This window comes from Delphinus delphis, chromosome 2, assembly GCF_949987515.2.
Source record: "Delphinus delphis chromosome 2, mDelDel1.2, whole genome shotgun sequence".
NCBI lineage: Eukaryota > Metazoa > Chordata > Mammalia > Artiodactyla > Delphinidae > Delphinus > Delphinus delphis.
Genome location: NC_082684.1, coordinates 110,698,901 through 110,716,129, shown reverse-complemented (window position 1 = coordinate 110,716,129; position 17,229 = coordinate 110,698,901). Strand labels below are relative to the sequence as shown.

Genomic DNA, 17,229 nt, shown 5'->3' with positions numbered 1-17,229 from the left:
GCTTTTGTTTTTTAATTTTCTGTCCAATTTAGTAGCACACTTCAAGACTGCTGATTACCTATACGAAAAGCCAATGTACTTTCCAGTATGTGCCATGAAGTGATAGGATGGTGTACTTCTTTTTAGTACTTACAGTTTGTAAAATTTAATGTAGTACCAACAGAAATGTTATTCACTTTGATTGCAGTTTTGAATGTGAAAGACTCCTTGTTCATTCTCTTGAAGCTTGGGCATTGGTTTTTAAGCTTGATTATTTTCTTTATCAGATTTTTTTAGAATTTAGGAGAAAACATTCTCAGAAGTTCCTGTAACAGCAACTAAATTTTTTGGGCAGCAGATTTTAGCTGGCGGACATTAGCCTGTGTTTGTGTAGAAGGGAGTCTGTCCATTCCCCAGCTGATTATCAAGCTTGTAAACATTTCCATTTGGATGTGGGTAGGAACATGTTGGTCTGTTGAGTTGCATTACTTGTTTTTATTACGCAGCTGACTTTTTCTGTAGGCCATTGCCTACTACTTTGGAAAAAGAGAATAGGGCACCTCTGTAAAGTAGTCTAAAATGGTTCAGTTTGGTGGGAGATGAAACAGATGAATTAGTCTACAGAGAAGCTCTACACAAGCATGTCTTTGTCTTCTTTCTCACCCTTCGGTCTTTAATTAGTGAAATGCTGCTTCCTCCACTAAGCATTTTCCATTGAAATTCTTCTCATCCTCACTGTGTTTAATTCCCAGCTCACAAAATCAATCACCTTTCCTCCTTTGTTTATATACCTAAGGTACCCATTGTTTCTGTACGTGGAATTATGATGTGCTAGAGATGGAAGGAACTTTCATGATTACCTACTCCAACCCCTTCTATTCACAGAATAAGAAATGGAGGTCATGAGGCTTCCTACAGAGTAGGAGAGGCAGCAGTGTAGTAGTCTAAGGGTTAAGGTCTGGGTTCAGATTTTGGCTCCCACCATTTACTAACTGTGGGACCTTATCCAGGTTACTTAACTTTAACCATGAATCTCTTCATTTGTAAAATAGATTAAGTGAGGATTAGCAAGGTGCCTGGAACAGATTAAGAAAACTCTTCTATAAGTGGCAGTGAAGATGATGTTGGTGGTCGTTATGTCTTCATAGCTGATAAGCTGTAGGATGTTAGGATGGTAGAATTACGATGTTTGCCTTTTGGTTGAAGAATGAGAAGAACACCCACTGAGGAATGAAATAGGAGGCTATGATGTACCTGTCAGTGAGGTATATACACATTTTTGGTGAGTATGAATTCTGAAAGCCAGTGAGCGCTTGTTTACCACCCAGTGTATTTCCAGTGTATGCTTGAGAGAGAGAACGAGGGAGGAAGGAATACTTTTTAAAAAATGCCCTTGGTTGAATTTCAGAAATGGATTTCAGAGGCCAGGAAGCAGCTTGTAACAAGAGGATGAGATCAGTTGGTAAAATTGGAACTAGTTGATAATCCTTTTACTCTCTTCTCTGAACATTCAGTGTTCCTATTTTTATGCAAACATATGAGCTAGAAAATGACTAGGTCTCTCCATAGATAATGCCATGTGTCACATTGGGGAGGGTGAGGGGAGTGTGGGATAGAGCCGGCAGTCAGTCTTTATCCTTCATCTTTGTTTAGCTTTTTCCTGTAGTAGGTACTGGGGCCGTTTTGTTCTTTTTAAAATGCCTCTGGAGGTTGTTTTAGAATGCGATCTTTAGTTTGGTTGTACTGGCACTTGGGGAGGGCAACAGAGGGAAAGAAAGAGGAATTAGGAATATATTTTTAAAACTATGAAAAAAAATTGACCTATGAGCTTTTACCTCGTGAGGTAGGTGCTGAGACTGTTGGCTTGTGGTTTTCACCATTTTACTTCCTGCTGATGGAGAGCCAGCCACGAAGTCAGCTGTTGCTGAGCCCAAGTTTGATAGCTGAAAACACCTTTTTCATTTTATTCAAGTCATTTAGAAGGAGAATTCATATCACTGAGGTTTTAACTCTAAGTTTCCAAACTAGTGGTTAGTTGAGTGGCCTCTGTTTCTCAAGGATTCTGCTGTTGCTGCAAGTAAGGAGTAAGGATTCTGTTTCCCAGTCTTTTCCATCTTGCATTATTGTTTTTTTCTTGTTGGTTGTCCCAAGTCAGGTTTGCCTGGCTGGGTTTGTGCCAGTGAAAGACAAAGTGTATAGAACATCTACTCTGTGTCATTACTGTACCGAAGAGCTGCCCACTTTTGATTGACCCACAGTGGTTCTCAGAGGCCCGTGACTACCAGCTGCTTCATGCAGAGGAGAAAGGTCTTACAGCTGGCAAGGGCTCAGACTTCAGTGCCCTCCTCTGGGTGCTCCTCTTACTCTGGTCAGAACAGTTCATCCATTCATCAGTTGGTGGGGCATGTTGAAGGTGTTGCCTCTTCTATCTTCCACCTCTGATCTTAGGAGCAACCGTGGCTTTTCATTCTTTCGGCGCAGTCTGAGTTCTGGCCGTCTTCTAACTGTGTGTGACAAATCCAGCACTGAACCAACTGTTGCTGCAGTGGGGGTGGGACCTCTGTGGGGCCTGTTTAATTTATGTGGAGAATCAGAAAGCCAAGATCACAGAGCTCTCAGGAGAGTTTATTTGGACTATTTATAGTTTGTTGTTCTATCCGCAGTCTCTGTCTAGAGTACACACGCAAATACTTGCTGAATTGAATTATTTCCTCTTGCTGCCTTTCACATACCTTTGTTTGCATCCTTTACATCTTCTCTTCGTCATCCCTTCCACATCGAATTGCTTTCTGGACAGCCTGGACTCTTGGAAGACACACGTACAGGTACCTGTTCTTCAGTCCCACCCTCATTCCCAGTTAACAAAACCTGCAAAGCAACAGTTTGGGGACAGTATGCCTGGAAATCTTTACTCTTTTTCCCCTAAATTAATTTACTAAAAAAAATTTTTTTTACTTTTTAATTAATTTTTATTGGAGTATAGCTGCTTTACAATGTTGTGTTAGTTTCTTGCTATACAGCAAAGTGAATCAGTCATACGTATACATATATCCACTCTTTTTTTTAGATTTCCTTCCCATTTAGGTCACCACAGAGCATTGAGTAGAGTTCTGTGTGCTATTCGATAGGTTCTCATTAGTTATCTGTTTTATGTATAGTAGTGTATATATGTCAATCCCAATCTCCCAGTTCATCCCACGCGCCCACTTCTCCCCTTGGTAACCATAAATTTGTTCTCTATTTCTGCTTTGCAAATAAGTTCCAATTGACTTTTTTTTTTTTTTTGCGGCACGCGGGCCTCTCACTGTTGTGGCCTCTCCCGCTGCGGAGCACAGGCTCCAGACGCGCAGGCTCAGCGGCCATGGCTCACAGGCCCAGCCGCTCCGTGGCATGTGGGATCCTCCGGGACTGGGGCGCGAACCCGTGTCCCCTGCATTGGCAGGCGGACTCCCAACTGCTGCGCCACCAGGGAAGCCCCCAATTGACTTTTTGATTGTAAAGATTTTCAGAAAAAGTAGCCAACTGAAGTGTTCATTATGACCAAATTATTAGCACTTGGGTTATTCTTTGACCCATTCTTTAACATTTATTTTATGAAACACCTATATATATTTTTTGTATTTTGAAATATTGTAGTTTTAAAGGAAAGGGTATTGTGTAGCAGATGCCTGACTTTCTGTAGCTATATTTTTTTGTATATTCTAAATATATTAAGTATTTGAAGTTTCATGTGCATAGTAATATTGTCTGTTTCCACATTTACTTGAAACAGTTCATCATTATGCATTTCTGTTATGTGCCACTTATCTACTCACACATAGCTAGAAATGCTAAATGTTTTAAAGCAACGATCATATGTTTTAACTTAGTGCAAATAGGGAAATTAATAACTGATACAATAAGAAATGGAAAATTAGGGGGCTTCCCTGGTGGCGCAGCGGTTGAGAGTCCGCCTGCCGATGCAGAGGACACGGGTTCGTGCCCCGGTCCGGGAAGATCCCACATGCCGCGGAGCGGCTGGGTCCGTGAGCCATGGCCCCTGAGCCTGCGCGTCCGGAGCCTGTGCTCTGCAACGGGAGAGGCCACAACAGAGAGAGGCCCGCGTACCGCGAAAAAAGAAAAAAGAAAATTAGTATATGTGATCCTCTAAGAGTTTCCTATTAAGAGGAATTCAGAAAATTTGAAATTCAGGGAATAACCTCTAAAGTTTCTCGTAACTCTGTTATTTCTAAATCCAGAACAAGTGTAATATCACCCAAATTTAGCCGGGCAATAACCTTTTAATAATTTGATGGAAAGCTGCCTTTTGAATCATTATTTTTAAACCATTTTTCAGTGAATTGATCAAGTTAGCAGAATTTGCAGAACATGTTGTAGTTGATTTTCAATTCAGTTGAGATATAATCTTACCAGTTCTTTACTTTAGTGTTGTCAAACACTTGTGTTTGTTTTGTGAAGCTGTATGTCCTAATTGAAAGTGAATTGTCTTTATTAACATCCAAACAGAGTTAGCTGCAACTCTTGTAAGTCACCATTTTCAAAATGCATAGGCACTTCCTCCTCTACCGTGGACGCTATGAGTGCAGAGTGTTTCCTTTAGACTCCCCTTCAGTGTGACTTGGAGGAGAGATTACTGAGGGAGACCTTTCCCGTATAGTGAGAGGGTGAGAAACAGTTCTGTTATGTCAGAACACGGATACATTTTGGTCTTTAAGTAGCTAAATTCTCTGCTAAAACTGCTAATCACATTATCACAGGTTCTGTATAGTTTGTTATGGTTCTGTATGGCATCTAGATCGTTAGATGTAGGGGTGATGATTTTCGTGTGCTTTTAGTTGACTGGACCTAGTTGTTTCCACCTAAACTAAGTTTATCAGTAATTTTAAAAAATACTCTCTGCTCATTGTATGATATAAAAACAAAATGACTCCCTAACGGATAACTCAGGCCAGGGATGCTTTATGAATAGAAAATCTCCTTTTAAAATGAAATTTTTCGCTTAAGAAGTTAATAAAGTAATATTTGAAAAAACCCTAACAGGGACTTCCTGGTGGTCCAGTGGGACTATGCGCTCCCAATGCAGGGGGCCTGGGTTCGAACCCTGGTTAGGGAAGTAGAGCCCATATGCATGCCACAACTGAGAAGTCCGCATGCTGCAACTAGAAGATCTCGCATGCAGCAACGAAGATCCCACGTGCCACAACTAAGATCCAGCGTGGCCAAAATAAATAAATACTTAAAAAAACCCAAAAACCTCTAATAGCGGGCTGCTGAAAATACTGGAGTTTCTTTGACTTTGTAGAATTTTCATTTAATTATGAAATATACAAATTTCTTTTTCCTGAAGTCTTTGTTGTTTAAAACTTTCCCTCCAATTTTGAGATCGTTTAAAAAAAAAAGTCCACCTCTCATGTTTTCAAATACCATTGTTCTCAAAATGTTAAAGACATACTACTGGAGAATAACATTGAAGGCAATATTTATCCTTGAGATATGAGAACCATTTTAACAATTTAAAAGCTAACATTGACATTCCTAGCATCTGTTTCTAATACCTCTTCTGCCTGCCACTTGTGGGAATGATGTGATAGTGCTTTTGTCATGTAATGTGACCAAGAAGGTGGGCTTTGTGTCACTGTGAAATAATTTCTAACCAAGTAGCCACTCCAGGCCTTGGGATTTGTCCAGGTTAGGTCATCCAGCTTCGTAATGTCTACATTTGTGTGAGCGCCCACTTGCCTATATTTAGTCTTTCCAAATAGTTTATAATTGGTTTAGCACATTGGATTGCTTGCTTTTTGGATGATAGAGGTTGGGGAGGATGAAGGAAGTATAAGGCTTGAATTTGGCAGTCTCTTTACAGGATGTCCCTTTTAACCCCTGCTGAGGTTAATTTACATAAAACACAGCTGTGTGTGAATTTTTCTAAATTTAAAGTTTATACTTATTACCATAGGGATAAGATTGTCAGCACTTACTGAATTTATGGTCTTGCTCTCCTGTATCTGGACCTCCTGGCAGCTTACAGTTCCGTTTCCTTTGGATAACAGGATACAGCTGGTGGCAAAATTCTCACCTGTGGAATAGCCATTTGGAGTTTTGTTCTCTATATAGGTCTCTGCAAAGCAGCAGAAACTATTTTTGCAGGAAACCACAAGCCTGTGTAAAACACCAAAAGAGGATTGAAATAACATGTGCAAGTGTTCCTCTTCCCTGAAGTACCAATCATCATGCGAGAGCCTAAGTATGGTGTTAAGCAGCTCTTTGCCCTCCCTCCCCTTTACTTTGGGGTTGTTGTCCAGTTAAATGATGCTGAATTCCCCCACTCTGGTCTCTGTTACGTCTCTGGCCAATCAAGCAAATTGATCCAGGCTGGATTTCTTAATAAGCTACTAGGTAAGCCTTCTGGGACTAGACTGACCTTAGATATTTTGGTAAGATTGATTTTTGTTCTTACAGCTGTGGATCCTTTACCATCAAACGGTGTGGAAAAGCTGATTAATTTCTGTCTCTGATGTTCATGTCAATCAGGTATTTCTTTAGTGTTTATTGGGTGCTCAGTACCATGCCAGATGCTGCAACAGGAGCAGTAGTGGTGTGGAGGAGTGCTACAGAAGACATATACGGGTGTGGTGGGCTGGAATAAACAAGTTAGGGAGAAAAGGTAAGCACAGAAGTAAAAGCGAAATAAAACCCAGTGTGTGACTTATTGCTGATTGTATAGATTAGCTTATCAGCAAGGTGGAAGGCATTATCTTGAGCAAAAGAGTGAGGACTGGACTGAGCATGGGGCATGCAGATGGTGTGTGTAGGAGCTGAGTGGAAGGGAGGGTATGGGGTAGGGGAGAGGAGTGCTAAATAAGGCCGCATAGATAATGCACTGAACACTATGCAGAGACATCAGAAGGGGTAGTGGGGGGGAGCCTGGATGGCCACTGAGAGTTCACCAAAGATAAAGGGCATATTTAGTAGAGCACTGTATCTGTTGGGGTCCCCGTTTCCCTCATCAGTGCCCTTTATTTAGAATTAGACATAAGCAGTGATTAGGATGGAGTAGTTGAATGTGATGCAAGGTGAGTGCTGAGATGGCTAATCACATAACTCATTCCAGTCAGTAAGAACAGAAACTTAATTTATTGAGTACTTTCTTGTTGTTTAGTACTGTATAAACATTTTACACACATCTTTTATTCTTTTTCCCCCCATTTTACACATGAGAATAAAGCCTGGCATTTAAATAACTTGTCCAGGGCATGCAGCCAGAAGTGCAAGAGTTAACAACTCAAATCCAAGTCTGTCTGTCTCCTTCTCTGAATTATATTGCCATTCTCAGTTTTAGCCTTACATTCTTCTGTGAGGGGTTGCTAAAGAATTGTTTTTTTTTTTTTTTTAATTGGGGTATAGTTGCTTTACAATGTTGTGTTAGTTTCTGCTGTACAATGAAGTGAATCAACTACATGTACACATATATCCCCTCCCTCTCGGACCTGCCTCCCCCCCCACCCCCACCGCCAAGAATTCTTAAATGCTGGAAGGTTGTTTCCCCAATCTAGATGGGCACTGTGCAGTCATCTGTTCCTTTAGTATCTTCATTATTATCAAAGTGGCTTATAGAGAGTTGGTGTAAAATAAATATGATATTGAATATTTTGCAGAGGAAATGTAGTGAGCTTATTAATCTCTCTGTTGGCAGCTGCCAGTCCTAAGCTGCCCATGTGTGTCTGTGGATGCAGCACCTGGGCTTATGAGCCCTAGGGTGCAGGGCTCCACCTTTAGAAGAACTAAGATGGGTTAAATGTGTTCCCGAAACTGTGATCACATCTTATTTTTAGGCTTTTCCCTCCATTTCTTGAAGCAAGGCAGATCTTAGTGCTATCGCCTAGAACTTCCTAAAGAAAAGAGGTTGGTGCCCCCAAAGAACCTTGCTATGTGATTGCATACTACTATGTAGGCAGAGAGGAAGCTGCAGAACGAAAGCAGCATTTTAGGAAGGTTGAGTCAGAGGTGCAAATGGAGCATGGAGAGATTTTCTCAAGGTGATAAGGCCCTGGCACTCATATCTACAAGCAGAGGCAGGTAGACTGGCAGTGATTCCTACTTGGGGAAGGAGGGTAATGTGGGCTGCTTCTGAGACCACGTTTATAGAGTTCCATGGCTGACAGGATTTGGCTAGAGTTTGGGATGAGGATCCCAGGGCCTGTGGAAATTGATTGGGAAGCCAGCCTTTGCTTGCTGCACCTCAGGAAAGCCATGGTGAGGTTCTGGCCTGACCTTACTGGTTGGAACCCACAACAGATACTTGCTCTGTCTGGGTTTGAGTTTAGGCTACATGATTACCTTCCAGTGAAACTTTTTAATGAATCTTTGAACCTGCAGTTGTGTATGATCCGACATTTGAGTCTGAGCTTTAAAAAAAGAGAGGTGACAAAGAAAGGAAAGAAAAGAAAATGAAAAAGAAAAAACAAAGCAGAGATTTGTTGATGCCAGTGCCATCGTATGACCATAATTTCTTTAGACTAGAGCTGTGTCCACTGGTTTGTATATTTTCTCTGTCTTCCTTCCTTGGCTTCTGAGGCCAAGCAGCTTTTAGGCATGTGAATTTACATGAGTGCCTCTCCTGACTTCTCCCATCATCCCCTGCTTGCACTTCTCATTTCTTCTGTATTGTTCTTAAGAACTTACTGTGCTGTCTTGTCTTTGGTTATGCAGTTTTTTCTGCACTACACTTCTATGTCCACTTGGTGAAAATTGCCTCAGTGTTGGCCTCTTCCAGTAAGCTGTGTCTGGGCCTCCACCTTCTAGAGAGTTTATAGGTCCTTCCTGATCCTTGTAAAATTTTTATTATTGCACTTAATCATATTGTACTATAAATTACCTGGTTACTTAATATGTGTCACTTATGAAATTGGTACCAGCCATGTGGTGTTTATCCCTAAAGCTCAGCATCCAGCTGTACATGGAATATTCTAAGGGCTCAGAAATATGAGATTATCTCCCATTATTGAGTCTTTATGTGCCAGGCAGAAATTATATACATATATAAAGAAAAGGAGGCCTTAAGCTCTAAAAAGACTATGGTGTACTCTCCCTTATGAATTTTAGAGCAAGCTCTAAGATGAGTGTAAGAAAGTCAGAGTTTTAAAATTAAGTTTAATTTCTTAATTATTTTAATTAGTTAATTAATTATCGTGGAAAGAGTTCTGATTTTTTTATTCCACGATAATTACTTTGCGTGTGTATGTTTGCCCTAAGTTCAGGATCATTCTGCCTATTGGGTAATGCAGCACTGATAAAGAAGAAATTAAATGAGCGAATGTGGGTGTTAGTGTTTTGTTGTTTGGGTTTTGTCTTAGTTTGCTGAATCCTTTTGTTTTACTGTGAGTGTTGCACTTTGTTAGATTCTTCGTTCTTTTCATGTCCTGACTACCTGCTTTAGGCCCCTCTTCCCATCTCACCCCAATTCCGACTAGTGCTTTGCTTTTTTCTTGGTGTGTAGTAAGTACTGTGTCATGAGACGGTGGGACAGAGCAAGGCTTACTGTGCTGTGAGAGAATCAGACATGTGTTATGGATCTTAACACCATTGTTTACAAAAGTGTGGGCCATGATTTCAAAGCAGAAACATCACAAGGTTTGGTCTGATTTGGACTCTGATGGTGGAAGTGGGGGGAGGGGACCAGGCAAGAGTCGGCATTATTTAAGAAGGCTCCAGTGGATGCTCATGTGCACTAAGATTTGAGAATCACTGCTTAGAGCAAACTGCTCCGCGGCATGTGGGATCTTCCCGGACCGGGGCACGAACCCGTGTCCCCTGCACCGGCAGGCGGACTCTCAACCACTGCGCCACCAGGGAAGCTCAGTGCATCTCAGAAGAACTTGGACATTTATGAGGCTTCTGTAAGATTTCCTCAGTCCCTAATTCAGGAAATGTATTTCGTACATGTAGTGTTCTATATTTTTTGTATAACTTGACATCCTCCCCAGGAAGAGTCTGTCTGCTCTTTGTACTGTGCTTCTTTTTCTATTGTTCAGAATTCCTGGCTCCCACCCTCAACCAGTTCATAACATGTTTATAGCCACCAGCCCAGACTCCTTAGGAATGAAGGAAGGAGTCTTTGGGTCTTGTTATTTTCCTTGAGGAAGACCTGAATGTTGACTGTTCTGCAAGAATCCAGAGTATGCATTGTCATTTCCATGTTACCCCTCGCCCCAAATGTTTGTGGGTTTCGAAGGGTTTACTGTAGCCCGGTCTTAGCAGGGTCTCTGGCCAGGGAAATTCATTTGAAGCACATTTTGCCATGGAAGTACCCTGCAGGTAAAAATACTCTGTTTACACTTGGCTGTGTCCCAAACAGCTGTTCTCCTCCTAATGAGACTGGGGGCTGCACATCTTTTTTGTGGATTTAGAAGCTTTCCTGTTGTGGATGACAAAAATCATCTGCAAAAACCAATTGAAGTGATAGGTTTGTCAGAGACAGACAGCTGGTCCTTAGGAAATGGGCTGAGATCTCCACGCTCACAGGTTCAAGGGAGTTTGCAGCCTGCAGTATAATTACCTGATACGGTGTTGAGGGGGGCCTGTGATTTGCTCCCCTCCCGCCACCTCCCCTTGGGCATTTCGTTAAGGGTGGAGCACCTGTTAAAGGCTTGTTTAGTGTACTGTGTGGCTGTGGCTAAAGAATAGTGAGTTTGGTTTAAGTTTACAAACGTATGGGTGCAGACATTCTTGTTTTAATTGCTTTGCTTTTATTAGCTCCAGGGACCTTTAGTAAGGATTGTAGATTTATTCAGTGTTTTCATTTAGGGAAAAAAAAGTATTTTTACTCATTTCTAGGTCAGTTGTGATACACTGAATGACCAGGGACTTAAACCAGATGTGCTGTGTGTAATGTTTCCTTTCTGATTACAAAAGTAATATCTGTTCATTGTTTGAATAGTTATAATTAAGAAACTGATAATTTAGGAATGAAAATTCCCTGTAATCCCCAGAAATACATACATTTAACATTTTGGTATTTGTTCCTCCAGATCCTTTTCTGTGGTTATTTTGTTATATTTTGCAATTCTACTTTACCCACCACGTGTTTTAAGACAGAAATGCATCTCTTGCTACCTGAAGCCTTTCATTTAACCATTTATACTTTTCAAAGTATTTTATGTGGTAGTCTCCACTGAGACCCAGAAACTCTGCCAGGAAGAAGGAACAGTGGCTTCTACTCTGTGCCTGGCAAGTGTGCTTAAGTGCTTTACTTGGCGCTTTTTCTTTTTTTCAATTCAATATAAAAAGATTTATTAAGAAGTCATTCTCCCACCCACATCCTCTTCTACACTGTGACCCTCACCTTTCATATCCAGTTTTATTAGTTTCTAATGTATCCTTCCAGTGTTTCTTTATGCAGATAGTAGCAAACATGAATATATGTTCTTATTTCCCCCTTTCTTACACAAAAAGAGGATACTATGCATACTGTTTGGCATCTCACTCTATTCACACAGTATACCCTGGAGACATATTCTACATTAGTACTTGGCCCTTGCTTTTGATTCTTACACCAACTCCATAATATAGGCAGCAGTTACTATGCCCTTTCTACACATAAGGAGGCTGAGACTCAGACAAGTTAAGTGACTTGCTCATACAGTTTATTAGTAAAGAACTTGGATGCCTACCCATTTAATCTGATTTCTCATCTAGAGAATATTGTGCCACACCCTATGCCTTTCCTGTATTGAGAAGTGGTTTTTTAGATGAAAATATTCTTTGAGACATATAAAACTGTTGAGTGAGGGCATAGTGCTTCTTTGAATTATTAAGAGGTATTTTTTTTAGTTTTTGACCAGGAGTTGGCATTCTGTGGCCCACTGGCTGAATCTAGCCTTCTTCCTCTTTTTGTAAATAAAGTTTTATTGGAACATGGACCCACCCAAGTCATTTACATATTGCAGCACAGACCATATGACCTGCAAAGCCTAAAATATTTACCATCTGGCTCTTTACAAAAATGTTTGCTGACACCTGTTGTGGACACCAAGTTTTATTTAGGTGTGTAAATTTTTTTTTTTGTAGCTTCTAAGGTTTTGCATTCGTTTGCTCAGGCACATTGGTTGGTGGAAGTGCTTTCTTTCCTTTACTTCCCCCAAACTAATCAAACAGGCGTATCACTTCTTGCTTGAGTTTCTCTGTGATCCTGTATAGTGACTGAGTTTCTACACAATCATTTTCAGGTAGAGTGAATTGCAAAATATTCCAAAACTTTTGCTACTGTTAATGTTGGTACAAAACTGGTGTACATCCTGATGATGGTTTGTGCATTGCACCCTATGGTGATAGTTTATGTTAAAGTGCAAGAAGGGATCATCAGCACAAAGTCTAATCATAATCAGCAGCACCCTGAGACTTCTTGCATGGGGGTGTTGTGGGAGTGTGTAGATTTATATAATTGAGACAGTTGCATTAAAATTGGTTGACTCTTGTTTTGACATAAAGTGAACGTGTGACATTTATACAATAGCAAGCTATTAAATTTGGTTTTCCTTTGAGCATTTTGAAATAAAATGCAAAATGTGGAAAGAATAAAAATACTTAATTACTGTGCTTGTAATTATTTCACACCCCCTGAATTTATGACTCCTCAGAACTGTAGCAGGTTACTACTGAGTGGCAGAGTTGGTGAACATACTTAAAATCACATCATTTAAATCTTTGAGTTTTGATAGTTCCTTTTCTTCATGGTCTCTTTCAAATGGCATGCAGCCTTTACTGTCCCACTGTGTCTGTCACATGTTGTGCTTGTGTTACATGGAAGCAACCCAGTGAACTTGTGCAAGGTCACTCACTAGTTATTGGGTAAGGAAGAAATTCCAGGGTTTTCTCTCTTAAAATTCCTTAATGAAATGATTGGATGGACATAGTGCATTTCTTTAATTTTCCGTTTGGGAAAGCTTGATAAAAATTCTGTTGGCAAAGCAGAGAGTCCAGTGATCTCCAAATTGGTCTTGGTGTATACGTTGATTTTTAAGTGCATTTACTTTGACCCAAAAGACTGCCTTCCTGTAATATGCTGCTTTTTGTAGAACACAGCTCTCAAGTAAGTAAAGTAAGTTTGTTTAAATGTGTGAAATAAGTTGAGGCATTATACGTAGCAAGTTTTCGATGGTTTAGCATCGCGACTCTTGAGTTTTCAGTTTTAGGACCAGTTTGAGGGTCTTTCATCTATTATCTGTATTACTAGCTTTCTTAATCTCTTTCATTTTTTGGGTAAAAGTCACTTCACAGAGGCCTCCCCTCAGCACCATATTTAAAACTGTATCCTACTCATTTCCTGTTCCCTCTTCCCTGTTTTATTTTTCTCAATAGCACTCACTAATCACTCTCTGAAAACCGTTTATTTTAATGCTTTATTTATCTGTGTTACTCCTAGAATAAGCTCTGTGAAGCTTCTGTACTCTCAGTGCCTTGAGTACGGTGTCTGGCACATGGGAGACGCCCAGTGACAGTTGAATTAACAAAGTCAAAGAGAGTCTGTATTGCTTGTAGAATGAGGGCTAGACGTAGGGCAAGTCAATTTGTGGCGTCAGACGGGATTTGAAACTGGGTTCTCCCACCTCTTGATGTTGATATTAAATGATTTAATCATTGAAAGAACTTTTCCCTCCCAATGAAATGGGAGAAAATAATATCTTTTTATGGGGATTAAAAATTATATTGGATATAAAGCTCTGTAAATGTTAGTCCTCACTTTCCCCTGGTGTGTCAGCATTGAAGAAGCCTAAAGGCAATGTGAATTTACCAATCCTGTGCTTCTGGGGTCATTACCTCTATGACTTTTGACAGATGTATTCTTTCAACGGCTGTGTTGCCAACACAACAATGACCTGTGCCTTTGACCAGTGTGAGTGGACAGACACTTTGTCGTCCCTCTTTAATCCTCATATCAGAATAACTTGTATGGGTTTGGCTTTGAAATAAGTTTAGGCAAGTTCATGATTGCAGACAGTTCAGATGGCATCAGCCCTTAGAGCCAAGTGAGTTTCACCAGATCTTTCGTGAAATGCAGTGGGAACATCAGATAAGTTGATGTTTGTGGTCCTTATACACGTCATTCTAGGTTTTTTGGCAAATCAAGAAGCATCAGAGGGCTGTTAAGTCACTAGTTTGTCTCTGTGGATTTCTCCAAACCTTATGGATTACAAAGTGTTAATTCCTGTTTTGGTTTCCCCTGATATTTCTTCTGCTTGGGATGACAGGAACACTTCAGAAGTTAGTTAAGGCAAATTGGTTCAGAAATTTATAGGTTCTTTTAGTCTTTTGTCCCAGGTAAGTCTGAATACGACCTGGAAAGCTGATTAAAAGACCAGTGAGCACAGGGAGCTTAATTTTAAATTAAATGGATATTTAATGCGTTGAGAAAGTACTCAATCTTCAGTCTTTCTTTTTTTAATCTATGCTTGCTATTTGCATCTGATGGCCAGGAAATCTCTATTTTTCTACTAAAAGCATTGGTTATTGCTACATTTCTCAAACTTGGTTTTCAGTGTGGATTTTTGCGGGTGATTTTTAGCACCTATGGGTACAAAACCATTAAATGAAAGCCGGCAGAAAGGAAAGAGTGCCCTGAGCTGGGAAGTCTCTTACAATCCTCTGGTAGACCAGAGGATGAACGGGGCAGGCAGGGAGGTGGTCAGTCACTGCGGGGGCTTCCTGGCTGTGAGCATGTCTTCCAGCAGAACACAGTGAAACCCGTGGCCTGCTGGTTGGAGGTGATTGTGCTTAGGAGCCTGGTTATAGATTTTTTTTTTCCACAGGTGTGTGTTAACTTTTTTTTTTTGGGTGAGCCTTGATCCGCAGACACACACAGCCTGACCAAACTGGCAGATTTGTGAGAATTTTAATATTGAGAGGATTCTGTTATTGGAGTTATGCACGGTTGCTAAGGCATTGCTTTTTATTCTAAAATTTGGTCTTGGATAACCTCCAGTTTATGCTGTTGGGATTTCAGTTAATTGTTACGCTTTTGTGATCTGGTCTGGTATAATACCACATATGGGATTTTATCTTTTTTTGCATGTATGAATGACATTCCTGTACTGTTGTTTTTTATTTTGCTGGATAATAATTTAATCCAGTCCCCTATCATGAGTAAGACACTTGAAGTTGACTATAATGAAATCACTTGGGTCTGCTTCTCTGACTCTTGTGAAGATGGGATCAGCTTATTCTCAAATTCATTGTATTTGGCAAAAGACCTGCCCTTCTGAAGTACACAATACTGGACGATGATCATTTTGGCTTAGAGGAAATCCTGGTCAAATTACCAAGTTAAACTTTTAAGAACATGCTATTCTCAATATTCACAAATGTATTATGTAATGCTGGAAGTCTCCTCTAAAGTTCTTCCTAAGATTTTTGTGAGAATTCATTTAGTGCAGGTAACCACAGGGAATCCAGCTATTAATTTTGAGGAAAGTGACAACTTCTAGCTGTTGGAGGCCAGCAGTAGCCCCCCTTCTCTGAGAGGAGGGTTGAGAGGAAGAGGGCTCTCTAGTGGTCTGCCGAACCCTTCTACCCTAAGCGTCCCAGTGAGACTGGGGGGCATCCCTGGTTAGGTAGCATTATGTGAGTTTGGGGGATTATGTAAAAGTATAACTGCACGCACGCTGTTCTTGCTTTGGTAACTGATTTTAATATCCTGTTGGTTTTGTTGTTGAAACTTCTTCTATGACAGTGAAGCCTTTTGTCTTTATTTTTCAATCAGAAAATCTTTCTCCCCACTTGAAAGGATGGAATCGGGGCTACAAGGCATTCTGCAGTCTTTGACCTTCTTGCCTCCCCAAACCTCTAAGGAAAGCCGGGCATCCAGTAATCTCAGACTTTTGATTGTGCTTTTGTAACCTTGCTTGACATCTAGGACTTTTGGAAGGTTTTAGATTTTTGACGATAACTTTTAATTTTATTCTCATTTATTTCTCCCTTTTCTGTTTCAGTGTCCTGGGTCATGAAACTTAATCCACAACAAGCTCCATTATATGTGAGTAAATCGCAAGATTTCATTTTATACTTAACTTGTGCTGTTTAATTCTTATGATAAACTCAAAAAATGCTCTCGTGTGATTATCAAAGGAATTTTTAACCGTCTACACATGAATTTATTGGCCTAATACACTTAAGAAATTGAATTTGATTTAGTAAATATTAAATGATAATAATGCATGGCACTGAGCTCAGAACAAATAATGCTCGTAAGACTTGTGAGATAGACTGATCGTGGTGATAAGATGCGTGTATAAAATAATTGCATTGCCCTACCAAATGATACTCCGGCTTATTTTTACGTACAGTGCATTTCTGTAAAACTAGTATGTAGAGCTTCCTACTGCCATGGTCAGTTACCCTGTGCCACAACTAGGTGGCACTCTTTCATTGGCAAAAGTGCTATTTACTTTAAGAATCTGGGTGAAAGCTGATGTATCATCTTCCTAAAGTGAGGGAATTATAAGATGAAATGGATAAATGAATGAATCGAGGCTGGAAAAACTAAATTCTAGGTGTGTGTGTGTGTGTGTGTTTTTTTTTTTTTTTTTTAAATGTTGTAAGAGTGAATTATCTGAATCAGAGTGGTAGAAAGTGCCTGTTTGGTGAGGAGCTGGCTTAGAGGTATGGATAGTTAGACTTGCGAGAGGCTGGAGGGTTTGGGGTTGGTATGGTCTGGAGACGTGAAAAAACCTTTTTTGATGGACAGTATTTCAGTCAGGTCTTGAAGATTAAGGGTCATTTCGTTGGCTGAAAAATCCTCAGAATTTGTTCAAGACACAGACCAGATGGTAGAGGGATGAGTGGCAGTGAGCATGTTGTTCAGTGAGCGGGGAAGGATGGTAGTGGAAAGTCTGGCCCTGCTGAATTTGTGTTGGGGGTGATGGGAGATAAGTCTGAAGAGGTGGGTGACGCTTAGTTGTGAAAGCACACAAGAAGGTGCGCGGAGTTTATTTTGTGACCGCTGAGGAGCTTTTAATGGTGTTTAAACAGGCTGTTCATTTTATGTATTTATTTTTAACCATGCCGTGTTAATTAAAGTCATATACCTTTCTATCATAGAGCATTCATGTGATCATGCTCCATAGTTTATCTCTATGTTAAATGTAACATACAAAGAAAAATATATGTGTTCTTAGAAGATATTTTATGTTCATATTTTCTTTCCAGACTACTTGGAGACAATTTATTATGTTCACCAGTGGGTTTGCACATGAATTG

At 40.2% G+C, this 17,229-nt stretch overlaps 1 protein-coding gene across 1 annotated transcript in view; it reads left to right on the top strand.

The window, feature by feature from the left end:
• AKAP13 (A-kinase anchoring protein 13) overlaps window positions 1-17,229 on the top strand; it is a 337,951-nt gene that overhangs the window by 81,457 nt on the left and 239,265 nt on the right. The window contains exon 2 of the mRNA XM_060005469.1: window positions 15,963-16,006. Coding sequence (XP_059861452.1) covers window positions 15,974-16,006 — 33 coding nt within the window. The 5' untranslated portion in view covers window positions 15,963-15,973. The remainder of the gene's footprint in view (window positions 1-15,962; window positions 16,007-17,229) is intronic.